The 26378-nt window shown below is 44.0% G+C and overlaps 12 protein-coding genes across 12 annotated transcripts; 5 read left to right on the top strand and 7 right to left on the bottom strand.

Moving 5' to 3' along the window:
• The first annotated feature begins 422 nt into the window (after window positions 1–422).
• Window positions 423–3562, top strand: FA14DRAFT_51243 (uncharacterized protein). Its single transcript, XM_025502444.1, has one exon. It carries the CDS (start codon window positions 582–584, stop codon window positions 3432–3434), a length of 2853 nt encoding a protein of 950 aa, XP_025356348.1. The 5' UTR covers window positions 423–581; the 3' UTR covers window positions 3435–3562.
• On the bottom strand, window positions 3379–4468 carry FA14DRAFT_160947 (putative H+-transporting two-sector ATPase chain b precursor, mitochondrial). Its single transcript, XM_025498901.1, has one exon. The coding sequence runs from the start codon at window positions 4419–4421 to the stop codon at window positions 3690–3692; it is 732 nt and encodes a 243-aa protein (XP_025356349.1). The 5' UTR covers window positions 4422–4468; the 3' UTR covers window positions 3379–3689.
• Window positions 4469–5380: 912 nt separating this feature from the next.
• On the top strand, window positions 5381–6544 carry FA14DRAFT_121919 (Septin; the record flags this gene model as incomplete). Its single annotated transcript, XM_025496493.1, has 1 exon — window positions 5381–6544. One exon carries the CDS (start codon window positions 5381–5383, stop codon window positions 6542–6544), a length of 1164 nt encoding a protein of 387 aa, XP_025356350.1.
• A 121-nt stretch (window positions 6545–6665) lies between these two features.
• Window positions 6666–7802, bottom strand: FA14DRAFT_51246 (putative PRE9-20S proteasome subunit Y13). The gene has a single exon (XM_025502445.1). The coding sequence runs from the start codon at window positions 7573–7575 to the stop codon at window positions 6787–6789; it is 789 nt and encodes a 262-aa protein (XP_025356351.1). The 5' UTR covers window positions 7576–7802; the 3' UTR covers window positions 6666–6786.
• Window positions 7803–8086: 284 nt separating this feature from the next.
• On the top strand, window positions 8087–11029 carry FA14DRAFT_51305 (uncharacterized protein). The gene has a single exon (XM_025502446.1). It carries the CDS (start codon window positions 8172–8174, stop codon window positions 10950–10952), a length of 2781 nt encoding a protein of 926 aa, XP_025356352.1. The 5' UTR covers window positions 8087–8171; the 3' UTR covers window positions 10953–11029.
• A 74-nt stretch (window positions 11030–11103) lies between these two features.
• FA14DRAFT_160950 (uncharacterized protein) lies at window positions 11104–12542 on the bottom strand (the record flags this gene model as incomplete). The annotated part of the gene is made up of 1 exon (XM_025498902.1): window positions 11104–12542. Exon 1 carries the CDS (start codon window positions 12478–12480, stop codon window positions 11107–11109), a length of 1374 nt encoding a protein of 457 aa, XP_025356353.1. The 5' UTR covers window positions 12481–12542.
• Window positions 12543–12941: 399 nt separating this feature from the next.
• Window positions 12942–15855, top strand: FA14DRAFT_51337 (uncharacterized protein). The gene has a single exon (XM_025502447.1). The coding sequence runs from the start codon at window positions 13108–13110 to the stop codon at window positions 15769–15771; it is 2664 nt and encodes an 887-aa protein (XP_025356354.1). The 5' UTR covers window positions 12942–13107; the 3' UTR covers window positions 15772–15855.
• Window positions 15856–16189: 334 nt separating this feature from the next.
• FA14DRAFT_104205 (t-SNARE) lies at window positions 16190–17353 on the bottom strand (the record flags this gene model as incomplete). Its single annotated transcript, XM_025495706.1, has 1 exon — window positions 16190–17353. A coding segment is annotated over one exon (1164 nt), but the record flags the coding sequence as incomplete, so codon positions are not given.
• A 1764-nt stretch (window positions 17354–19117) lies between these two features.
• On the top strand, window positions 19118–21642 carry FA14DRAFT_146218 (uncharacterized protein). Its single transcript, XM_025497306.1, has 2 exons — window positions 19118–19346; window positions 19421–21642. Exons 1-2 carry the CDS (start codon window positions 19276–19278, stop codon window positions 21561–21563), a joined length of 2214 nt encoding a protein of 737 aa, XP_025356356.1. The 5' UTR covers window positions 19118–19275; the 3' UTR covers window positions 21564–21642.
• Window positions 21643–21719: 77 nt separating this feature from the next.
• FA14DRAFT_172639 (RNA-binding domain-containing protein) lies at window positions 21720–22611 on the bottom strand. The gene is made up of 3 exons (XM_025500421.1): window positions 22428–22611; window positions 22177–22356; window positions 21720–22107 (listed from the first exon to the last, which is right to left on the bottom strand). The coding sequence occupies exons 1-3, from the start codon at window positions 22483–22485 to the stop codon at window positions 21761–21763; spliced, it is 585 nt and encodes a 194-aa protein (XP_025356357.1). The 5' UTR covers window positions 22486–22611; the 3' UTR covers window positions 21720–21760.
• A 97-nt stretch (window positions 22612–22708) lies between these two features.
• Window positions 22709–24389, bottom strand: FA14DRAFT_160953 (putative VCX1-vacuolar Ca++/H+ exchanger). The gene has a single exon (XM_025498903.1). It carries the CDS (start codon window positions 24114–24116, stop codon window positions 22842–22844), a length of 1275 nt encoding a protein of 424 aa, XP_025356358.1. The 5' UTR covers window positions 24117–24389; the 3' UTR covers window positions 22709–22841.
• A 689-nt stretch (window positions 24390–25078) lies between these two features.
• Window positions 25079–26299, bottom strand: FA14DRAFT_112716 (uncharacterized protein; the record flags this gene model as incomplete). The annotated part of the gene is made up of 1 exon (XM_025495984.1): window positions 25079–26299. A coding segment is annotated over one exon (1221 nt), but the record flags the coding sequence as incomplete, so codon positions are not given.
• Between the last annotated feature and the right edge of the window lie 79 nt (window positions 26300–26378).

Raw genomic sequence — 26378 nt, forward strand, 5'->3', positions numbered from 1 at the left:
CACATCAACAGTGTGATTTGCTTATAGAATTCAAAACTGGCAAGTGACGTTTACACGCATTTAGCAACCCGCTGCTTTAATGACTTATCGACAATGGTTTGAAGGGGCAAGTCTATTTTTATATCAGAAGTTACATGTTTGCCCTTCACCATCATGACATACACTGCAATAAGATGATTGTTACGCACAATGGAGCCCACTTTAGGGTCCGATGCAGATTGCAGTGATAACTGCGAGATTTCCATATCCGAGCTCAATTTCATGGCCCTGTAGCACGGATCGGATTTCGAAAAAAAGGTCCTTGCCCGATTAATTCTCCGTGGCAAAGGTAAAAGACTCTAATACTGCTGACAATCAATCGGGATCTGCTTGCTAAATAGACGCCTTCCTCAGCTTCAGCTTGAAGATCTCGCCTTGACCCTGAAAGATTCGTATATAGAATGAATCAATTACGAAATTCATAAAGGAAAGCACACGAGCCTCTAACCCTCCGATCACAGAGAAGTTTTTTCTTGTCTATTTGAACATAAGATGTTTGATCATGCGACTTCTTTCACCTTTCACCATCAATTACTCTCAGCATGAAGAGATCTTGTGAGCCAAACGACACTCATAGGCAAAGGACACAGAGTCTTGGTTGCCCGGTAGGCTATCAAAATGAAGGTAGAAAAAGCCTTATATTACAAAGTAGCTATAGAGCAGGTCAAAGGGGCATCACTGGTGATCAAATAAGGTTGAGAAAGTCTGCCTCCTTCTATACACCCGAAACAAAGATCTCGCAAATTGTTGTACCCAAAAGATCTTCACCGTCATGGATGACGCCAAAAGAAAGAGAAGTGCCGATCATTATTGTTTCTTGCGAAGATCCACCAGCAAATCCCGTTCAAAAGATCAGAAAGCATCGTTCTATGCCACAACTTATTCATGGGCCTGATAACTCTTCTCAAGATTCATTGTTCAGTCAAGAAGAACGTATGCGAATCAAGAGTACCATTCTGGATATTCCAGATATCTTGCGAAACGATCGTTCAAGCGCATTCTATGAAAATAGAGCAGAATCCGTTGAGCAAATCCCTGATAACACAAATTCTCCATCACAAGAAGAATTTCAGGCTAGCATAACGAATGAAGATGACAGTACGGCAGCAAGTGATTTATTGAAAGATTTGTCAGAAGCAAACTTGTTGGAACCAAATTATACGGAAGATGATGAAGATCAAGCAATGTTGATAGTTGCGCAAAAGAAAAGAATCACCTCCTCAAATACTGTCAGTCAATCAACCAAGCCGAGGATCGTATTTAATGACGAATTAAGCAAATGGAGGGAGCAAGGTAGAATTACGCCAGAATGTACTTCAGATCGAGAAAAAGGTTCAGTAGAAACGGAAATTCTTTCAAGTGAAAATGATGAAAAAGAAATAAAATCAAAGTCAAAATCGTTCTCTGTCGATCAACCATACATGCGCTCGATCACAGAAGATACTTCTGATGAAATTTATGAACGTTTAAGACCTTTGTCTGATTCAGTACAAAAAGATTGGACATCTTCCGATCACTGGAAACGTCTTAACAATAAACGAAAAGTTGAACTTTCACAGGCTATGGGTGGCGATTCACAAGATTCAAGAGTTGAAGTTCTGATGACTCCAGAACCATGTGATGTTCAACATGGCAAAGAAAGTCCTTCCTTTCCGAAAAGATTTTCTGATGATCCTTCACGGCGTACAATGTTATCCAGCGTGAAAAATCCAAAAGAATCACCTTTCAAAGGTACACCTCAAGAAAAACGCAAAAGGCCACCAAAGAAAAAGATACCTTCTATCGACATTCCACCGGTAGAAATCTCCAAGAAGGAACATGACACTTCTTCTAATGATGGCTGGAAGCGTTCACCTCTCACACCTAAATCCTCACAATTTTTCACCGAAGTGAATCCAGACAATAACCTTCGAGACGCTTTGGCTGCATGGGAAGTATTGCAAAAGCAATACAGAAAAGGAAATGCAAACAATCAAGCAGCACGTAGACGTTCAATGACAGAGAGTGATGTGAACGTTAGAAGAAATTTGCCAAACCTTGAAGACATATACCACGCGGAAAAAAAGTCGAACAACAATATTGTTCATCTTGATAAATCTTTAACTTTGGATTCCAACAACTCAGATGAGCAACCGCAAAAGCGTTCATCCATGTCGCGAGGTAGACAATGGCTCATCAACAGAATGCGACAAAATGATCTAATCAAGCAACGCAACAAAGCAAACGCTGCGAAAGAAGCCAAGTCTCGCATCCCAGAACAAACATCCGAGATCTTGGCTTCTTCTTGGGTTCGTCAATCGTTGATGGAGTATGATACAATTGGTGATCATGATGATATCGTTCAAGCACCTATCCAGATCGAGCCTGCATCCTCACATGCATTTACCCAAGAAGCAAGAAGGATTTATCTCCAGCTTCAAGCAAGAGAAGAGCAAAGGAGGAAAAAAGAATTGGAAAATTTAGGCATGCTAATTGCTTGGGGAAAAATTTCCGTTGATGATCAAAACGAAAGGGAAGGCATGTTTGAGGAAAATCGACAAACGAGAGACTTATCCGGCTTGTTCGGTCACGAACAAAAAAGTCAAGATTCATCAAAAAGTCAACGTAAATTGATCAGAAAGACGGCAAGCGATAATGGTACTTTACATCATCGTATTGTTGCAGATGCGCCACAATCTGAACCTAGTCCAAGCAAGACGGCAGATGCAAAGTCCAAACCACCGCTCAAGTCACAATTTTCTGCCAATCCTACTCAAAAGGTGTCCAAAAAGAATTCATCGAATGCCCTTAAAGATCCACCACCGTTGCCAAAGAAACCCTCTTCCCAAAAACTCAAGAAAGACGCTGACTCCTCTACTTCCTATACGCCGCCAGTGACGAATGATATCCTTCCTGGTTCCCAAAGCAGTATAGGACATCCAATCAATTCACTCGTGAACGAAAGTTTATCTGACAAGCCAAGATCAATCGTTCCAGATGATAAGGCGAACAACGAAGCAAATCATGAGCTGGAGTTAGACGCTTTCTTGATCGAAGTGGATCGCACCTTTCGCACAACAGATACGATGAAGAATTTTCGAAAAACGACCAATTTCACTTCATCTATTCCACCACCGCCTCCACCACCAAACAATGAAAACGTGAATGAGACAAGCCAAAAGCAACAAAACAATTCCAAGTCCAATCGACGGAACAGTCTGTCACATCTTTTCAAGTGGAAATTAATCAAATCAGACGATCAGCAAAACGCACAAGCCAAGGGTTCTAACCAACCGAATGAAAGCACCGCTTCGCAATCTCAAAGACACCTTAATGCCTCAACGAAGCTTCATCAACGCTCAAAATCCAACTTAATCCAACTCTTCGCCCGTCACAAAGTTGAGAATGCTACATAATCGTGATCCTTCTAATCGTATCGCATGATGTTTCTCTAATCGGTCAATCTGCTAATGATCAAGCCCACCTGCATACTCTACCACTCTTAATCATCCAAACACGCTGTACACCATCGTATCATATCGTCTTTCGTATCTGATGTTGCATTTCATCCTCTCCTACATGGACGTGAAACACATGTCGTATATTATATGATCCATTGTGAGAAACAATTGTCCTCAAAACGTACCGCTTTGTTTATTTCCACTCTATATTTAGACAGCCTTGCTCTTGACCAAAGCTTCAACTTCAGCAACGGCATTGTCAAGGATTTGCTTTTGTGTCTTTTCATCTCTGAGCGAAGCGGTAACCTTTTCGATAACAGTCTTTGCCAACAACTTTTGTTCGGCTTCACGTTCTTGAGATTCGTAACGAACCCAGCTGTCCAAAACGGTCTTTAATTCGGCTGCAAGGCTGGTACGTTGTTGCAACTCGAATGCTTCCTTTTCAACTTGAGCGGTTTCCTTGGCAACTGCGTATAGTTGTTTTGTGATATCAACAACGTCACGTTGTTCACTGACGGAATCGATACGGCTTTGAACGGCTTGAGTGTGTTCCTTACGAGCGCCGTTCAAGATGCTGGAAATCTTTTCAATTTGTCCATCAGCCCATTCTTTGTATGGAGCTGAAACTGTACGGCCCAAAAAGGTAGCGAAGACCAAGAAGGCGACCAAAATGACGGTTTCTTCGTTTGCAACGTACAATTCTTTCGAGACGGCTAAAGCGGACAAACTTGTTCCCAAAGTAACCCAACCAGCTTTTGTAACGATTGAGTTTCCTGGCAAAACAACCAACAAAGCAGATGCACGAGTTTCAGGTGATGGTTTGTCGGCATATCCGCGAGCACCAACGATTGACGAAGCTGTGAATGCCATTCGTGGAGCAGCTGGACGTAAAGCGGCCGAACGAAGAACGGCCGCACGAGGGGCAGCACTGCGCAAGCTCATTTTTTGTTTAAGTGAAGAGCAGCAACAGTTGGAATAGGTTGTAGTGATGATGCTGGTAGGAACAGAGTAAAACTTTTGATCGCAATGACAATAATTCCATCAAACATTCGCCAATCTGATCGATTCTACGCACGTACGCCTGCCTTGCTATGTCTTCTTACGCTTAGGAAGATCTTGCTTTTGCGCGCTGGGGGGGGGGCGGGATCGCGCGCACTGGAGACAGGCTCAAGGCTTCAAGCTTGAAGTTGATTAAAGGGCAACATTCATTTTGGCGCACGCATATATTCTACGCCCTATCAGAGCCGGCGAGTACCGCCGACCACGTGATGAGGAAGAACATCAGGGCAAATCAATGCAACAAAGGCTATCTAAGCTATTCATATGCCAGCTAGAAAGAGAGGAATCGCTAGCGTGTTTAACCATACGCGCTGGTAATTAATTTCAACATTAGCCGTCCGCACGCTTGTACATTAGGTGCGGTACTTTAAGCAGACTGTTGAATTGCATCAAGCTAGAAAGAAGCTAAACCTTTCTTCTCAATTTATGCCAACGAAGCAGTGTGCCTCTGTGTGCACTAATATTGTGTGAGCAGAAAGGATGGAAGTGCAACTTTAACTGCACAGACTGCACAACTGCACTTTCAGCCTAAGCACACTTTTAGAATTGGTGATCAGGATTAAGACTGAATTAAATCTCACATCCTACCGTAACCTGATATCCTATTCGACATCATCGCAAAGCGTTATATCAACAGGTCAAGATGAGTTCAGGAATCGGTAAGTGCTACGAGCAGAAGCGGGCAGGCTATGAGCTACAAATCGTATTACCAGGCCCGACAGATTGAAGTGCTTTATTCAGAATGGATTGGGAAGACAACCCTCGAAAACATTACATTATAGAATACAATACTGACTCTCTTTCCTACTCTCCCTCATCTTCACTTGTCCTAAAAACTCACCATGTCTGACGCTTCCCATTATCAACAATACGATCATTCAACAGGTATCGCCAATTTGCCAAACCAAAGGCACAAGATCGTTGCCAAAGCTGGAGGTCATTTCACGTTGATGGTTGTCGGAGAAAGCGGTGTAGGAAAGACAACATTGATCAACACACTCTTCTCTACAGAACTTGCAACCGGCAAGAATCACACAATTCGTCATGCTAAACAACTAGACAAAACTGTCGAGATTGATATTATCAAGGCAGAATTGGAAGAGAAACAATTCAAAGTCAAACTCACTGTGATCGATACACCCGGTTTCGGAGATTACGTCAACAATCGTGACAGTTGGTCCCCCATAATCGACTTCTTGGACGATCAACATGAAATGTACATGCGTCAAGAACAACAACCTGAACGTAAGGACAAGACTGATATGCGTGTTCATGCTTGCCTATACTTCGTCCGTCCAACCGGTCACACACTCAAACCTCTCGATATCGAAACAATGAAGCGATTGGGAACCCGTGTCAATTTGATTCCCGTCGTTGCCAAGGCTGATACAATGAGCCCCAACGATTTGGCAATCTTCAAACAACGTATTCGCGAAGTGATCAATGCTCAAGGTATTCGTGTCTACTCACCACCAATCGAAACCGATGATGAAGCAAGTGCTGAACATGCAAAGACACTCATGAACGCTATGCCATTCTCCATCATCGGATCTACAAAGGATGTACAAACCCGTGATGGACGTGTGGTTAAGGGTCGTGATTATCTATGGGGTGTCGCTGAAGTGGAAAACGAGGAACATTGTGACTTCAAGAAATTGCGTTCTTTGCTCATCCGTACACACATGCTGGATTTGATCAACACAACAGAAGAGACCCATTACGAGAACTACCGTCAAGCACAAATGGAAACCCGTAAATTCGGTGAACCAAAGGTGAAAAAGTTGGACAACCCCAAATTCAAAGAAGAGGAAGAGGCATTACGTCGCCGTTTCACAGAGCAAGTCAAATTGGAAGAACAAAGGTTCAGACAATGGGAACAACATTTGATCGCCGAGAGAGATCGTCTAAACAAGGATTTAGAACAAGCCCATTCTTCCGTCAAGGCTCTGGAAGCCGAATTAGATGCAATGCAAGGCGGTTACGGCCGTGGCACCCAAAGACGGTAAATAGCCACCAGCATGGTCATCTCCAAATACCTGCTCTAATGATAACATGCACTTGTGTGTATGTTAAGGAGCACTTCTTTCCCTCATGATTTCTACCCTTCTCTCACCGTGATTCGTTCATGTTTCGGTCTGTGTTATCAGGTGAATACGATTATTCTTATGACAAAATACGCTGCAGTCTTTGCATACTCAGTTTGTGATGTTTGAATTTAAGAGAATGAATTATTACAGTGTCTAGTACATCATGAATCAACAGCCATCGAGTCTGCTCCGGTAGCGCCTGCTTCTCCCTCCTCCTTCTTTGCCAAACCCTCGCGCTGTAGTAGTCTTGTGATATCTGAAGGTTTGAAGATACGTGGAAGAGGTTTGCCATGGCTATCGAGAGAAAGTGTTGCGAATTCAATCTTTTCGCTGTCCAAAGTGGTTGCGTCCATGGTCTTGCTCAATACCTTGCAAGCCAGAGACATGGCTTCTTGAATGGTGAATTCGTCTTTGTAGTCTTGTTTGAGTAGACTTGTTGCTGTTCCGTTGTTGCTTCCGATGCATGTTGCTTTCCATCCCGAATAATTTCCAGAAGGATCAGAGTGGTATAATTGGAAAGAATGGTGGGCATCATAACCTGCATACAATAGTGAGACACCAAAAGGTCGCAGACCACCATACTGCGTATACCCTTGCTTTAAATCGCACAATCGTTGAGCAAGTTGTTCGACTGGGATATCATCGTCATATGCTAACAAATATTTTTGAGCAGCATTACGAGCATAATTGATCAAAGAATTTGCATCTGCTGTGATTCCTGCGACTCCGGTAAGAATGTTATCGCTAAGATTATAAATCTTTTCACTACTTGTATCTTGTTCTAATAATTTACTTGTAACTTTTTTCTCTGCTGCCAATACAACACCATCTTTTGCCAAAATTCCAACGACTGTACCGGCATGAGAAATTGCTTCCATAGCATATTCTACTTGGTACAATCTACCTTCCGGTGAGAAAGTAGTCGTTCTGCTATCATATCTTCTCGACATGTTGTGTTGTGTTTGAAGATGATGTTGATTGATGGAAGGAATGGTAAGTGTAATGCTTCTCTGAAGCTTCGTATGAGCTTCTCATTCAGCTTCACGAACGCGCGGCTACTGAGTGTATATGTGTGTGGCCTCTGAAGCACAAGCACAATTAAAACGCTGTTGGTGCCCCGTGCGTGTGTGTATACGCGTGCGTTTCAAGAAGCTAAAGCGGTAAAAGATTAATGTCTACAGCTTAAGCACAAGATTTGTTATATAATCACCCTTTCCCCCCCATTTCTGGAGTTTGAACATAGGAATCGGAGCAAGGCACAAAGCGTGTGTTTTTTTGGTAAAGCGAGATCCACCTCTTTTTTTGAGGCTGCATATCATTTGATTGACTTTCTTGTCAAACACGACATTCTCCATCACATCGTCACACAATATTAAAAACTCAATCAGAAGCTGCAAGTTGAGGCTATAAGCGGTGATACGTGCCAAAGGTTGCATGTTGGAATCCAATCTCACTATCTAAACGTGGAATACCCTCTAGCAATCTTGATACGATCAGGCTTGAGCGGTATTTTGAAAGATTGCTATTGCATCCCTTCCCTTCCGTCATGCCACGAAAGGGTGCAAGTGCCGCATTGGAGCAAGAAACTTCACTTTCACAAGCTGACACAGAACCACTTTCATTCGAAGACGAAGAAAACGAAACAACAGAACTAAACGGCAAAATGACTGATTTAGTGGATGAAGATGCTCCCGGAAGCATACAAGCTTCTCTTGCCGATACATCAATGGAAGACATCAACGCAAATACAGCCACTTCAAATCGACTGACCGGCAATGCAAACGAACAGGATGAAGAAGGAGATGATGCGGATGCAGTCGGATCTGATGAGGAGGGTACGATGAGAGGTGAAGAGGACAATTTCGAAGATAGTAGAGCACAGGACGCAACGAATGAAGAAGATGCAGGCGCAATGCAACGGTCTAATACTGGCGCAGCATTCAGCGATGAAAGCGAATTGACAGACGAATCTGATGATGACGATGATGCAGAAGGTGAAGTAGAAGAGGAAGACGACGATGACGAAATGGGAGGCGATGATGAAGACGATGAAGATGAGGATGCAGAAGGCGAAGATGAGGAAGACGATGAAGATGAAGCAGCGAAAGGACTAGCAGCATTAACTGCTGCAGCAGAGCAAGATGGCGCTGCTCAAAATGCTGGAGCAGAGGTAACAAGCGGCCTGGATGGCCTCGCAGTCCTTGCAGCAGCCGGTGCTGGTGACGCCGATCAGCTCAACGCTGATGGCTCAGATTCAGAGAGTGCAACATCTTCGCGATCTCCGTCCACAATACATTCGCGACACGGACGCTTGGCAGCCAAACCCAGACTAGGATCTCGGTTGAATGAGGTCATGCTTGCTTCTGAGCCCACTTCTGATCAGGATGATTTAGAAGATGGAGAAGAGGAAGATGGTGCAGGAGAGAATGACTTGGACGATAATCAACAAGATGGTGAAGATGATGAAAGCCAGCAAGGCTCACAATTAAACAAGAGACCCAAAAACCATAGTCGAGAAATGTCTTCCCTCGGCCATCTTGCAAGTGCTGCAAAACGTTCAGCTACCCGTCCCGGTCCGGCTGCCGGTCTTTTGGCAGGTGCACCTTCGATCACAATCGATGAAGCACCAAGCGGTGCTGCAAGTGTTGCATCCTCACGTGAAGCATCACCTAAGCTTGACGATAAAGAGGATGAAGACGGAGACCAAAAGGGCGCAAAAGGCGATGAAGAAGACGAAGATGAGAAAGACAAAGAGGTTTTAGAAACCCCAATTCTAGAAACAGAAGAAGCTGTCGCGGAAGAGGAAACGTCCACCGACGAAGCGGCTATCAGAAGGCAAGAAGCGATGGAAGCACTTACAAAGATCGAGATTGGGTTTGCTGTCTTACGCGATAAACTATACGTCGAACGAATGGATGAAATCAGTAAAGAGAGTGAGATGATCTTAGAGGGAACACATCCTGATCTCATCTATTTGACAAATTTCATCGAGGCACGAAGAGAAAGACGACTGAAATTGGTCGAAATGTGGTTTGAAGAACAGCAAAAACAATATGAGCGCGTTGCACATACGGAAGAAGCAGCCACATGGAACAATTGGAGAAACGAGGTTGTACAATTGCGCAAGGATAAGTTGGACGACGTTTCCCGTAAACGAAGAAAGTTGGATCGCGAGAAGAGGACATTGGATGGTCCACGACCTGCCAGAAGGCATCAAATTTTCGAGACAGAGCTCGTGCGAAATCCAGATTACGATGCTATACAAGCAAAGACATATGGTCAAGGCAAAGCGAAGAGAAAAAGCGATCCACGGCAACAAGAATTGGAGGATTTGGAAGAGATGGGCGCCTATGTTGCTTATCCTGATTTGCGAGGCGCAGAAGAAGGTGAAGCATGGATGGATCTGGAACGGATGGGTGTTCAGCCTGATGTTCGTCTGATGCCTGGAATGAATTATTACAGAATGGACGAAATGGGTGTAGATCCGTACGGGAACATGTACGTTATGGATGGTGGTGCTCAACAGCCCCCACCCGGTATGGAATTGCTGCCACCTTTTCCCGGCGGTCCTGCGCCTGGCGGTATGATGCTCGAAAGGGGAGGATTTGACGGTCGCGATCGAGGTATGCAACCTGGCATGGTCGTTGACGGTTACGGTCCTGCCCCTCCGGCAAATCAATTCGGTGGACCTCCCCCACCTGGTCCACGTGGAAATGGTGGGCCAAGAATGCAGAATGACAATGGGATGGGAGGTGCATCTTCTTCGAAAAAGCGAGCGGGAACACCTTCAGGTAGTAACAGAACTCCAAAGCAATCGGGAGCAATTCTTGACGATCGTCGAAAGAATGAAGGACAAGGTATGAAACGACCCAGATCTCCAGGACAAGCTCCTGGTTCTAGAAAGCCAGTCGGAGCTGGGCCAGGCGGACCAACATCAAATCCCAACAGAAATGTCTCTCAAAATGCATCACAAAGGAATTTCGATGGTATGATGCAAGGTGGTAAGATGCCTTATCCTGGCGGAGGAGGTGGTCCACCAAGAGACATGCATGATGAGCGATACTACGATGGACCTCTACCGCCTGCACACATGGGAGGCCCGCCACCACCGGGTGCATATGGCAATATGCCGGGACATGGAGGAGGAAAGATGCCATCAGGAGCAGGAGCAGGATTCCCTCCTGGGCATATGATGGGTTCGCCAGGTCAGCCTGTTTCTCAACAATTGGGACCTGCCCCACCACCGCCTCCAATGAATCATCCAATGCATGGACCACCAGGTAGTTTCCCACCAAATCGCAGATCGGATGCCATCTATCCTCATTAATCTTGTACACCTATCAACTTTCACAGCACTTTTCACACAGCTGCCTCTTTTTTTGTATATATAAAATCGCAATTGATTCGAAGAATAAATTGTTATGCGAGAATAAAAGTGTCAATGAAGGGTATAATGAATTGTACTATGTAGTAGCATGAGTCTATTGATCGGACTTGCGAAAGCCCAGCTTGCCCAATAAACGTTTTGCACCTCCATCACTAGACGTATGATGGTGATGGCCATGTCCGGCAGACATTTTAGGCGGTATGCTTGGTGGTGTATTCATCGCCGGAGAAGCGGGTCTGGGGCTTGGTTGAGTAGAGGATTTTGATCGTTCAAATTCGTCAATACGATCTTTTGAGAGATAAATATCCAATTTGGTAGGTGGGGCAACAAAAGTTGACGCTCTCTTGTTGCTTGGTTGAGGCGAAGGAGATTTTTTTGAGGACGAAGCACTGTTCTGCATTGGAGAACCTAACTTTATTCTTCCTCTTGGACCAGCGTTGGGATCCAGATAGCCGTTATTTGACTCATTTTGTGATTTTGCATTTTGTTGGTCTAAGGCTGGATCGCGAACATATTGATACAACTCTTCTGCTGTTTCACTAGAACTTCCCGGCATTGGGTCCAATGTTCTTCCTTTGACAATAGCTGGTAGTTTGTACCATCTTGCCTTGATTTCTGCCGCGATTCGAACTGCTCGTGCTGTTAGCTCTTGTGAGTCGGCTCGAATAATGATCATATGCAATCCCTGACCGGTTTCATCTTGACGCAATAAGTCTAAAGCATGCTCCACATAGTTTGAATTAGGAACATGCAAATCCAACAAGATTTCGTTCGGCTCTGCTGCGACTTGACTGGCACTATTGCTGGAAGACAAGGTGGAAGCAGCTGCCGTTGGTGGATTGGAGGAGGTCGAGGCTGGCATTACTCCGTCGAAGTACATATTTCCGCCTTCTTTATGATTATCATCATATTCTTGGTCTAATAGATGGCAAGCAGCGCAGATGGTAACAATTTCCAAGCCTCGTCTGTCTTCCACCTCTAGCCTCTGCACATTATAATCCAGGATTTGCAGAGTGGCCGGTCTCGTCTTCGTCCGAGGTGTGTATCGAGCTATGTCGATTTCTGGGTCAGGTTTTCTAATAGCTTCTACGATTATTTGTCTACCTTCTCTACGTATGCTGAATTCGTTCTCTTGCCAAGTCCATCTCCAATCTTGCCGAAATGTCATACCCTTTTTCTCTAATACGATTTCGTCATTTGGATTGTAAAGGTGAATTGTTTTGAGTTTATCCGTGGAAGCAGGACAATCTATGCTTGCTAAAACTATGTCTGTCAATGAATCGATCAACCGAATGGTATAATGATTTGATCTTGCACGTGAGAATGTATAGAGAGGTGAAGTCGTTCCAGATGATCCCGAAGCAACGTCTTGCAGCGAAGAAGACGAGAATGGGATCAGATCCAAGATGTTTGGATTTCTATTCCTTCTTTCGAATGTCAAGGTGAATAAGTTGCTATCTAGTACCATCTTGACCGATGATGGAGGTGATTGGTAGGTAAAGAAGACTTCGACCATCAGTTGAATGCTTTGATGTATGCATACCTTAATTGACGCATAACGGTGGCTGTGTTTTATGCTCAGCCGACACAGCTTAAAAAAAGTGTTAATCGTGGAGGTAGCGCGTAACGCCAATAAGAGCAAAAGCACTACAAACAACGCAACTCCGAATCGGAACAAATGTTTTTTTTTTAATAAATGACATTTTACCCCGCGGAAAGTTGTATTTGGCCCAGGTACAAACGCGAATTAATATGCATAAATGAATAATAGGGTTAAGCTTTCTTCTCCCAGTGCATAAACAGGAAAGAAGTTTGTGCTGCTCTTCTTCTCTTGCTTACATCGATGCTACTTCATGACAGGTCACCTCAATGTCGGCAAATCTTTCTAACGCAAACAGTACTTCAGAGGGTCAGAACGATGATTCAAACTCAAAAGGCAACGACAGCACACCCGTAAAGGCTAGCAAGGCAACGTAAGTATACTGCTATTAATTCAAGCTGCTTTTGCTAATCATCCTTCTCCCTCCATTCATCCAGATCGTGCAATGAATGCCGTCGACTAAAGCTGCGATGCAGTAAAACGTGGCCATGCGATATGTGTGTCAAAAGGAGGCTGGCACACCTATGTCCAGACGGCGTTCAAAAGCGTGATCGGCCCAAATCAATGCCTTCGAAAGGTCAACAAGCAAATGGAACAGCTAGCACATCTTACGAGCAAACTTCGTTCAACTCTATAGATGGTACTGATGCAAATCAAGCAATGTGGACCAGATTGTCTAGCGTAGAACAGAAGCTAGACCTTCTTTTAGCCGATCGAGGATTACAGCCTACATCATCTCGTCAAACCAGCTCTGGCTTGCATGATCTGGCTAATATAGCTTCAGATTACAGTCGTATAGCAAAAGAGACATCCTCTCCCGGACAGGGACAAGGCCAATTGGCAGTACATGCAGATGGTCGATCTTCGTACGTCGGTCCACATGCTCATTCGGTCTACTTGACCAAAGAAGGTTTAACGTCTTCATCGCGTGCCGTTTCTCCCACTCAATTGCCCTCTCAATCACGACCAGGCTCACCAACACCGGTCGACTTTGATGCGATCGGCCAAAAGAAGCGAAATGATGACGACACATCACCCTTCGACACACTTACCCCATCCAACTCCGAATCTTTCTCTTCTCTCATGGCTTGGGCAACTCCTGGCTTTCGATCTCCGCATTCTTCCGTTGCCATTTGGAATCACTTATCGCCCATGCTTCCCGACATAACGACAGCAAGTCGTCTTGTGAATGTCTATTATGCATCTGTTGGGTTCATGCACGACTTCATTCCTCGTGAAGAATTTGATAAAGAGATATGGCCAATCTTCTACAGCAATGGAAATAAGACTACACAACCGCCTGCAAAGTTTCAAGCTCACAAGATGGCGCTGCTTTTCGCAATATTGGCTTTGGGCGTGCTTCTGGATGTCAGTAGACCACAACGTGATCCTGCTGGAAGAGCGCTCTATTCATGTGCTTGGAACGCTCTCGTTTTGACGAATTTTACCGAATCGACCAGTCTGGATGCAATGTTGGCTTTGGTTCATGTGGCTCTCTACCTGACTTGGCGTAGAGCAGGCAGATATGCGGAAAGTGCTTGGCCTTTGTTCGGACTGATGTCAAGCATGATGGTTCGTTCTGGCTTGCATAGAGATCCAGCCCACTTTGACATAAGTGATGCCGACCGGGAGAAGCGCAGGCAAGTGTTTTGGGATCTGCACGGGGTTGAAACACTCCGATCTCTAGGATTCTGTAGGCCGCCTGCCATTCTTGATCGACATGTTGATACACGCCTTCCTTCCAAATGGAAGCTAGACGACGAAGAGGAAGGAGCATCTGCCTTTTTCGCAGCAAAGAGCATGCAAACGAGACTGATAAATCGTGTCCTGGACGATTGCCTGTGTGCCACATCTTCGTACTCATTGACGATGAAGTACGATGAAAAGATTCAAGCATTGCATCGTGCTTATCCTGATTGGATGAAGCCGACAATACTACCGCTAGCGAGAAGGTCAAAAACAGGCAATGAAACGATGGAGGAAACATACATTGATTCAGCATCACGCGAAAAGATGCTATTCACCATGCGATCCCATCTTACGTTCCTCAATAACCATCAAATCCGCTTACTTCTACATCGAGGTTGGTTCAGTGAGGCATTGCAACAATCGTCAGAGACAGGCTCAAACGGACAAGAGGATGGCATCGAACCCGGTCTGAATCCCAAACGGTTTCAAGCGAGCGTTGATGCAGTCAATCAGAGTGCATCAAAGATTGTTGAATTGGTCATATCTGCTTGGTCACATTATCCTTCTTTGGTACTCAGGTGGACTTTCTTTTGGAACGCAATCTTTTCAGCAGCTGTTTGTCGTGGCTTGTTTGCTGTGAAGAAGCGTAAAGGTGCTGAAGCTCATTCTGCTTGGCGTGATTTGAGAGCCGCAATTGCACTTTTGCGTCTGGCTGTTGATGGTTGGAGACCACTCGAATCTCCTTTGGGAATTTTGTTGCGTTTGGATAAACGAGCAGAGATGGCACTCGGTAGCGCTGCAGGAAAGAGCAGTGAAGAGGTGAAAGGCGAAATGGGCGATAGCGCTGGTGACGTTGTTCATGATCATGCACAAGCAGCAGCTCAAGCTGCAGATGCCGCAAGAGCGGCAAATTTATCGGGCGAGGATTTGAATTTGATAGGCGATGCAAAACGACGATCCTCTAAATCTTCCTCAAAGCACGGTCTTGATTCGCCATCCACCAGTTCTACAAAACGAGGAGCAAACGGAAGGCCGGACAAAAGAGTACGTATTCAAGAAAAGGTGGAACAAGGTACGCCAAACCCTACTTCCTTCGATCCTAGCTCGATTCAATCCACTTTTACCTCTCTCGCCACACCTTTTGATGGCCTTCAATCTTCTGCTGGGAACGGATTTGACTTTTCATTATTTTCTCCGCATGATCTCACCATGCCAGCCTCTTTGCCAGGATTTATGGTCGGAGGAACGGCTGGTAATGCGAATGATGACGTATTACCTGTCTCTTCAACAGTTTTACCTGGCGTTTCCGAAATGATGCCTTTGCCAAGCATCAACCCTGACGGCACTTCATCCACAGATACAAACGCATTCGGATCATCTTCTAATGCAACTCAATTAATTCAAATGTTGAGCGCAGGCGTAGGTTGGGATGATATTTCAAGTTGGGATAATGCAATTTTTGATTTGTAATTTTATGCTGTATGTAAATTTGTATCATCATTTTTTCTCACACGTTGTGTGCGTTTCGGATAAGCAAATATATTAACGAATGAGAATTGTATGATTTATGCACTTGGATTTCGTGTGACAAAATAGGAATATGAATAGTTATCAGGACTGGCTGGAGTAAAAGCAATTTTAAGAAATCAAATTTGGATATGAGCAGCAAGTCGAATTGGTAATGATTTGAATTCGAGACGGCATCAAAGGGTAGATATGGTTGATAGAAGTGTTCTTGTGTTGGGGATCCCAGTAAAAATCAGTGCCATCCCTCCAACTCTCTTCCAATCAAACCCCGACTGAAAAGTAGACCATCGACGTCACCGGAGAGCATACCATCCTCGACAAGACTACGTCTTGTTCTGGTGCTATTGTTGTTGTTGTTTTTATTGTCGTTCTTTGAGCCACAATTGCCCTGGGAGCAAACTCCTGCAGCAACAGCTGCTGCAATAACAAGAATCAAAATAATCAAAATGACGAAGCAAATGATACGCTTTTTACGTGCACGACGAGCAGAGTCAACTGCTTTGTTTGTTGCTTGTAGACCTGCGTTCATATCAGTTTCAACAGCAGTTGCATGTTGATCGATCACATCAATTTGTTCACCTTGTTCGGTGATCAAAATATCAATCTCTTGGAACAATTGTGCCAATTCAACCAAAGCCTTTTCAATCTTTTTGATATCTTCATGACGTGATTGAACTTCACGAAGAGCACCGCGCGCCTCTCCGTATCTGTTGGAGTTAAGCAAAGCTTGCGAGAAGATCTGTTGTCCGTTATCGTCATCAATGGCTGCTCGTACTTCTTCCGGTGATGCATCTGGCTTGACAATCTTGTATTGTCGTTCGGCACGATCACGATACTTCTTTCTGTACGTTTGTTCGACTTGTTGATATCTTTGAATGGTTTCCTTGAATCGGTTCTTTTGTGCGCCAATTTGTGTTTTACGAACGTTTTTATCGCCGCTATTGGGAAGACGAGAAGTTTGAGTGTCCAAAGTGCGAATCTTGTTCTTGATCGCATTGGTCAATCTGCTTGTTTCGTTTGACATACTGGCTAATTGTTGTTGTGCTTGTTGTTGAGATGCTTCGTCCATATTATTCAGACTACGAGAGTGTAAGTCTGAGATTCGGTTAATGTTGTCATCAATTTGACGAATGGTATCTTGAATATCAGAAATCTCGGCAAAGAAGGCGTCCATTGAAGGTGCACCTTTTTCATTGTTGTTAATGCCTTGCATCTCATAAGATCCTGGCGCACCATTTCCGTATGGGTTTTGAGCATAAGCATTACCTCCTTGAACGGCACCATAAGTGGCTTGCTCTTGAGGATATGCTTGTTGCATTGGTTGACCATAGCCTTGTTGTTGACCGTAACCTTGTTGTTGTTGAGCATATCCTTGTTGACCGTATCCTGTTGGCTGCTGTTGTTGTTGGGTAGGATAAGAATGATCTCCATAACCTTGATTTCCTCCTCCGTAACCGCCATAGCCACCTGCACCACCGCCGCCAGCTTGTTGAGCCCGCATGGCTGCTAGTCTATCGCGAGCCATGATGCGATGCTATATGGGATGGATGACTGAAAGTGTTTTTTTTTGTTTGGGGCGGGGTAAAGTGGATTTGATTGATTGATTGGCTCGCCTGCGTGCCAATGAAGTGTTTTCGTCGAGAGCACACCCAAAAAAGAAGGAGTATTACGTCTCTTGGTTCAAGCAGAAGTATACTCCTTTTTGCCGAAAAAGGATGATTGAATAACAAACCAGAAATAGGATTGACGCAAATTTGTTATATGAGCTGAGAATCAAAAATACGCGTTCGGATGATCCTTTATGAATATATAGAAACGGTATACCGCCTTTTGAAGGGGGGGTATAATTTGATTATTTCGGCTTTGATTTGATGTTCTCGTTTGAAAAAAAGAGATGATGGCGAGAAGGATAAGAATGGATGTAGACTAATGAAGATGGCAATGGTGAGGCTGTACAAGAGAGAGAGAAGGCTGTTCGAATGCGAAAAAAAGGTTATTCCAAATACATAAGCCGCCCTGTTTTGACAAACAGTGCTGATGCAGTCCAAATGTCGATCTCTCTTTATTTTTTTACAATAAGGCGCGTGCTGTACGTGTTAAATGCGTTCATTCGGGTGCAGTGGCAATACAGCCCTGACCGAAAAACAGAGAAGAAAGCCAGCTAAGATTTATTCGACAGAAAAAAACAACAAGCAGGCGTAGCGTTGCACGCGCACGCGCACGCAAGGCGGAAAGCCAGTCCGTGCTGTTGCCCCCCCCCTTGAATTGCACGCATGAATCTGCACGTACATACACATACAGAAGAAAAACCTTTCTATGAATAGGCGAAACTGTCATGTTCTATATTTACAACAATACTCAATTCTGCCTCCTTTTTTCCCTCTTCCCTATGCATTCTTCCTCCTTGTAATCAAGCGCATACTCTCCTAAAAGAGAGAGAAACGTTTTGAACGTGTGCGCAGGTGTAATGGCCGGGCTATTTCTTCCGCGCCCAAACAAATGCCCGCGGGCGTAAGTTTAGTTTGTACCTTGTTGAATATGCGCTGCGCGCTTCTGCTGTCTTCTCTCATGGGTTTCTCCCCTTCTTTCCTTTGTCACCCGAGCTCCTCACCAACAGATACGAATGGGCGGCGCCCAAAGATGAGGGCGTAAGCAAAAGGGCGTAAAAATGAAATGGTATCAAAAAGATCTCTAGAGATAGCCCTTATCTGTTCATTGAGTCTGACCGAAAAATGTTGGATATAGATATGCAATGAAGATCATTAAATCTCATGTTCATTCTTGGCATTCATAGGGAAGTTAAATCTTGTCGGGGCAGAACAAGGAGATGATAAGCGTTCGAGATTGTGACTCAGACAACAACAGATGTTTTGATGATGGTGAAGACTACAAGATCATCTGCAATTATTGTAAGAAACCTTTGTTGAAGCAACAGCAGACCAAAGTAAGCTTATGCATATAGACAAAGTCAACACTTCTCCATTTTGCGATTGAAAAGGGAGCTGCCTTATTCACACGGAGCAGTCGATTCAAGCTATGTAGAGAAATGTTCAACATCCACAATAGTTGCAAATGGTAAAGTCGCGGTGAAATGAGTATCTGAAGTCGCATGCTTGGCAATGGAATGATAAAGCGGAGGTCCAAGTTACAACGGCATGAGAATGAGAGTACGGCGGAAAGCCTATGTGTTTGTGTCGCGTATACAAGTGGAACTTTAACTGAGAGTGATATTTGCTAGTGCATACACACATATAATGTTATACAATAGTACGTAATTATCAAACATTCCAATGACGCTAAACTCAACTTTCATCTCCATCATCTTCGATTTAAACTGTTGTCTCTGATGTCAACAGCTACCATCATTGGATAACAAAAACAGCAAAAGAAGCTGAAAAGGTATTCAAATCGACTTCTTCTTTGCTCTCAAATCCACAGCCCTTCCTCATGGCTGCAAACACAAGAGCGATGAGCGCGATTCCAATCGAAGAACAGCCAATACTCGAATCGCTGATAAAGTAGGTAATCAAATGAAGAACATATCGTATGAGGGATGATCACTGACTCACCTCACCCCCTTCCCCTCTCACAGCATTCGCAACCGGCTCACAGCACTCAAAAAGGATAGCTCCACATATGTTAAACCTCAAGATGTTCAACAATTGTATCAAGCTGTCATCAAACAGGTCACCAGATTGAATACAGTCCGCGATGAATCTGCAGCCAATGATACAAGCGATTCAAAGAGACCTTCCAGAACAGGCGAAGGTTCCAACGTGGAAGCAGATCACACAGTCATGACGGAAATCAATCGAGTGGATACGACTTTGAACGACGTCTTCAGTTTATTGAGTCTGTTCTTCTTGACAATAGGAAAGAGCAGAGAGACACCGGCAACCTTCTGTCAACTAGCAAGCATGAAGCAATTGCTTGGTCACTTGGCAGAAAGTGGTATCTATACCGAACAAGACTTGCAACCATTCTCACACCGATTAAGCGAATTAAGGGCGATCATCAAAAGAGATGCAGAACAAGGCAAACATCCGGTCCAGCTAACAAAGCTTATGATGAAAAAGATTGAAGGATGCGAAAAGGTGTTGAGAACGCTAGAGGGAACACTATCAGTTCTAAGCGTAGAGCTCGTACCGATTCATCAGAGATTGATCTCGATAAGAAGGCAACTGATTGCCGCTGCAGCAAAACCCAAATTGACCAGACATGAAATGAAGCACGAAATCAAAGCTTTGCAAGAGGAATTGCGAAAGATCGACAGTAAACGTGTGGATGGAAAGTTCTTGGGTCCTGGAGGCTCATCAGTTCCAGCCGGTCAGGCAATCTTGGTTGGTATCTTGGAAGATTGCTTTGAGATCTTGCATGAGATCAACGTACGCAATGATGAAGTGCCGATGACCTTGCAACCAATTTATGATCGACTATCAGAAATTAGATCTCAACTTGAACATCTCGTCTTGACCCATCGATGGACGTTACGTGAAACGGATTTGTGGAACTATCAGGTGACGTTGAAAGAGATCGACAGACTTCGCGTTGACGGAAAGTTTGTGGATAGTGAAGGCAAACAACCAGAAGGACAGTTGGTCGTTTTGTATCTCTTGCGTAGATGCTATGGTTTGATCTACAGACTTATCGCCTCTTCTGAGCCAATTTCAGAGGAATTGATGCCAATCAGCAACAAATTGTCGACCATCTCAAAATGTCTCAAAGAAGTATCAAAGTATGGCGGTCCATTCACGATGCGTGACTTGTATCCCTACAGACTGGCGCTACACCAAATTGATGCTATGCGCAATCCAGTCAAGGACAAGGAGGGAAACGATACCGGCGTCAAGAAATGGCTTGGTAGAGATGGTAGCGTACCTGAAGGTCAAGCAATCTTGCGTGCTCAATACGAAGAGGTCGAACAAACGATCAATGAGATGTTGAACCGCGACGATGACGATGATGATGATGATGACGGGGAAGAGGTGGAAGATGATGATGAATACGATGGTTCTGTGGTTGATTCAAGCAACGAAGAGTATGAGAGCGGAATCGAAAGTGCAGCGAGCGGTCTCAGTCCCGATCTAGCAGATGTTTCTTTCCCTGGTTCGCCTGGATCACCGATGGGAGAAGTATCGCAAGATTATATGCGATCAAGTATGATGAACCTAGTGCCGCCAAACATTTCCGCAATTGGAACAGACTCATTCGTATCGAGCGAGGCTGATCGCACTTTGGACTCCGAAAGAACGCCAACTGCAAGCAGCGTACATGCTACTAACACAATACCACCTTCCGATGGCGTTTCGACTATGCCTGCTTCGAATTCATTACCACTAGGAGCAGCTCCTCTTGCTGCAACACCAGGTACTTTTATTGCTCCACCAGCTCCGCAAAATGTGCAAGTGATTTCTGGAATGACTGCTCGACCTGGTCAACCTGCTAATGAACCTACACCTTTGCAAATCAATAAGCTTGCCAGTCAAGGCGAAAGTACGGATACGATGACGCCCACAAAGGCCAGCATGAAAGCCATGGCTGAAAACCTAAAGTCAAAGGAATCAAAAATAGTAGAAGATGAACATCTACCTGGATCTTTGAACCCGAGTGAAGTCCACAAAAATGAATCAAGTGGATCTACTGTCGCAGCAAACGGTACTCATCCGATCTCTAGCATTGATGCTCTAGCGGCTCAAGTTGGATCTGACTTATCGATCAACAAATCCAGCTCATAGAAGTTCTTTCACCGTTGATGCATTTTGTAACTATTTAATGTCCGCTCCTTCTTCTCGTCGTATCTTTATTTTTGCAGTCACTTTTTGGCAACCCTTCCTTACTTTCTTGTATCCATTACTCTCACATCATAGCCGATCAATGCTAGGAATACAAATGTATATTGATAAATGTTTGGTGTTATTGTACATAGCTTTGACTACCTTCGATCTGGACTTCTACTTCGATTTCTCGTTGCATTCCCTCTAGAAGCGGCTCCTCTGATACCCATCGGAAGGTGCGTGGGAGGTGGTTGAACAAAAGCAAAGCCAGCTTTCAATTCTTTATCCATCAAAGTCAAGCCATCTTTGCATGCTGCGATTGCCTCTTTTGCTTCTTCTAGCTGTCGAAATTCCAGTAATGCATACCCTTTCACATATCCTGTCCGTCTATCCAAGTTTAAGTGACAATTCTGTACTTTTCCAAAATCGGCAAACTTTTCAATCACTTCTTCTTCTGTTGCTTCTTCGTCAATCCCAGTCACGATGATTATGTAACCTTCTATTGCTGAAAAGAAGGGGGAAAAGTGGATGCATGTCAGCATTTGAGCTTGACAGATCTATTGTTTGTACTCACACTGTGCTGGTCTTTCTATTCCTTCCTCGTGTTCGTCCTGTCCTGCACTTTCATCTTGATCCATCTGAGCCTCGGATGATAGATTCAACTTCTCAAAATTTCCCACATGTTTTACTCCATCATTCGAAGGTCCATCTGCTCTCGGATCGAAACCTCTTCCTCTTTTACGAATCGAAGGGTCTGCTCAGAAGAAAGTATTGTAAGCATATCGCTCGCTTTGCGTATGACCCATCACTCATCTCCAAACTTACCATCTTCCATCTCCACATCTGCCCCTGGTCCTATATCAACATCTTCTTCTCTTGCCATCTTGTTTGTTTCTCAGGTGTATGTATGCTCTATCGCCTCTTTCCTCTACCTTCACTTCAGATTTGATGTCGATCTTTAATACAAAATCGCTGACTGATGTGATCGTATGAAAGGCAAAGAAGTGTTTAAAGTGCAATCATAACTTTCTTCGCTTTGTGGAACGCGCTAAATATATGCACGTCTTAAGTGGAAGTCATTTGTGATGCTGATTATTACAGAGTATGCCATTTTGATTGTTACACAATACAATAATAATAAAGGGGGAGAGATTGGCACCGTATATACATGATTGAGGAGGGTGGAACATATCTGTTTGTCTTTCTACTTAAGTGCGATTTTCCATCAATTTTTTTTTCTTACATGTCTGGTTCAACCCAGAATGACAAAGCGGCAACCAAATAAAGTGAACAAAGCATTGCACCTTCGATATAATTACTTCTTCCGTCTTGAATGAGAGTGTTGACCAAAAGAACACTTGCAACCAGAACAACAGTTTCAAACGATTGGAAGTATAGTGTGAGAGGTTGACCGACTGCCCAACCGATCAAAACCAAAGCAGGGATCAATCCAACTGCGATTTGAATCGAACTTCCAACAGAAACCCCAATTGCGATTTCCATCTTTGCTTTTGATGCCATCCAAACACTCGTAACATGTTCTGCTGCATTGCCTACGATTGGCAATAAGATCGTACCAATGAATGCCTTCGGGATATGGTACTCGTTTGCCGTTTCATCGATCGCGCTGACCAAATAATCTGCATTGAAACTTGTGATCACTGTAACGACTAAAAGACCAATAATAGCTGCAACAGGTGTCATCATTGCAACTTCCTCTTCTTCATCTTGATCTTCTTCTGCTTCATACAAGAATGCATGGGTTTTGAGTTGGAAGACTAGGTATAAAACATAAATCACCAACAAGATCATAGATGCACCACGAGAGATGAACAATAGACCGTCGAGAGTGCTATCGCTATCGTCAAGTGATTTAAGAGCATCAAATCCTTGTGAGAACAAAGTGTTCATACGAATACTTCCTTGGTATGCGGCAGGAATTGCGATTGTAACGACACCCAAAGTCATCACACTTCCTGAAGCTTGAGCAGCAGTTTGTTGGAAAGTATTCTCGGACTTAAACAAGCCACCAGCAACGAAAGACATGCCCAAAACGAGTAAGATGTTTGACAAAATTGAACCGATCAAAGATGTTTGTACGATACGTAATTGACCTTGCAAAAGAGCCACAACCCCGACGATCAATTCGACAGCATTACCGAAAGTTGCGTTCAAGAGACCACCCAAAGTTTGACCTAATTTCAAAGATGATTGTTCGGTTGCGTCTCCCAAAAGTTTTGCCAATGGAACGATTGCTAAAAAGTTCAAACTGAAACGCCAAATTGCAGGCCAATGCAAAAATTCAGCAATGAAACCTAAAGGTACAAAAGCCAATAAAATATTCAACCAAGAACTTGTGAATAACCACCACATAGAAGAAACCAAATTTGGACTTCCTGGAGGTGCGTGTGGACTGAAACGGGATGGATAGGATGTTGGCCTATGCATCGGTAAGGATTGATCGCCATTGTTGTTGTTGTTGCTTAGCAAAGGAGAATTTTCAGTTGGCGCCATTTTGGATAAGTTGCAATCCTAGATGGTAGAGCGAAAAGAAGTGGTAAAGATTTAGATACCGAACGGGGCGGCTTTTTGTGAGTAGATGATGTTAAGACTTAATCTCAAAAGTACCGCGCCCGGGCCGTTAGAGAAAGAGTGAGAGTGATGCACTTTCTTCTATGCATGCACGTTGAAGGCAGTACAATAGAGGTACTTGCTGCTGTCCTGTCAAAAAAGATGAACTTTTCATAAACCGACGGCAAAAATACACGAATGATCATAAAAAGAGCGTAAATGCAAGGATATACGTAAGACGAAAATGTAAAAATGAAGTGAAAGAAAGGGCACCCTATTCTGCATTTGAAGAGCATATGCGGTAATGTCATTCGGCTCGGTCCTGAATTTCTTGGCATCTTGCTTTGCTTTGCTGGAATGATGCCTTTCTGCTAAAAGTGCAATAGATTTAACATGCATTAATTGAAAGTGGAGTTTTGAGACTAGTGTAGGGCGTGTGATGATCATCTTATTCGTCAGTGGAGTTTCAACTTTAAAGGCTAAAAAAGGAGGATTCCATTTAAAGGCTGTGCACACACACTGTACGGGGAAATTAATTGGCCTTCTTGGCAACAAGGCCAAGAGAAGCTGTGTATCTACTGTGATCTTCTTTGCAGGCATTTATTCGAAATTCACTTTAACCCAATCAGACAAGAACGAATTCTAAGCATTGCATTGTAACATGTGAATGCATAGTAAGCAAGTATAGCAATTAGAGATCACCGCGACTTGCGAGAATCCGAGTTATTATTAGCAACCGTCCAACCATCTTCTTTCCAAGCTTTTTGTTCTTCTTCGGCTTGAAGTACAGGCTGATCTTCGTGCCCATACTTGGCCAATCGAATAGCTTCGCGTTCGTACCATCCTTGTTTCAGAAGAATGCTTTGTTTACCCTTTCGTAGCTGGCCTGGAGGCTGAAATGCTTCTACCATCATCCCATTCTCTTCTAACATCCTCGATCCAACACATTGAACAAAATCTTCCGGCTCACGTACACCTTGAACGATTCGAACGATGCGCAAAATAACCTTTTCTCCATCGATCGTCCAAGGAAGCGCATCTTGGTTGAACTGAACTATATTCTGAACGCATGCGTTCTTCTTGCTCAAACGCTCACTGCAAGGCTCCATTGTGGTATAAAGCGACAAAGGCAAAATTCTGGCATTGCTTGCTTGGCCTTTGGAAGTGGAACGGATCTTATTGATTGCGACTTCTTCAGCATGTGTATTACCGGGCTGTTCTCGTGAATAGCCCGTTGCAATCATTTCTCCCGTTTCGTCATTGGTGATCACGCATCCGACACAGAATGCTGTCGAAGTTTCATCACACTTGCTTGCCAATCGCAGTGCAAGTAGCATGCAATCGAGATCGTTCTCGTACGTCCTTCCTCCTCTTCCCTTGTGTGTGTCGGTCAGATCTTCCTCTTGCTGCAGTCTATCCCATTGTGTTTTCCACAAACCATACTCCGCCTCAATCCCTCCATCATCCCAAACAGACCAAGTGTCACGTATGCGTAAAGCAACGAACAGAGGACTTTCCAACAGTATCCTTCTTGGTGAGCGCTTTAGTCCAAATATCTTTTTCCTGCCAATCACCTCACAGACGATATACCATGCCAAACCGCTTGCCATTCCGAGTGAAAGTCCGACGATGATCTGTAAAGGTGTATGATAGGACAAATGATAGCGACTATAAGCAGTCATCAAACTTCCAAAGATGATGAATGTTACCAAAGCTGCATGTTCCAAAGATCTGATCAAATCGATTAGCGAAGGTGCACTTTGCGTTCGCTTCCTTCTTGACATTCCCGGTCTGAAACGAATAAAATGAGCACACCAAAACATCATAAAGTACCCAACGAATTGGCTATGACTACTTGGCATTCCATACCCTGTCCCTAAGAAATCCGTCGGTCTGCCTTGTTTGAAGATCCGTTTAAGAATCAGATTGAATCCTTCACATGCCAACTGACCTGCAAATCCAAACAAGATTGTCAAATCTCTTCTTATTAGACAAATTACGATGTAAACCACTACCAAAAACGGAGGTGATAACGTAATTAATGATAACGGATAGGCCAACGGATCATCCGGATGATATTGAACATGTGTCAAGGCTAAGGATGCATATTGACCTGGATCGAATGAACCATGGGCATGTGCCCACGAGCTGGTCAACAGCCCCATCTGATATTGGTTGTTTTGAAAGCAAGATGGATGTTCTTTG

The sequence above is a fragment of the Meira miltonrushii genome, assembly GCF_003144205.1.
Source record: "Meira miltonrushii strain MCA 3882 unplaced genomic scaffold FA14scaffold_2, whole genome shotgun sequence".
Lineage (NCBI taxonomy): Eukaryota > Fungi > Basidiomycota > Exobasidiomycetes > Exobasidiales > Brachybasidiaceae > Meira > Meira miltonrushii.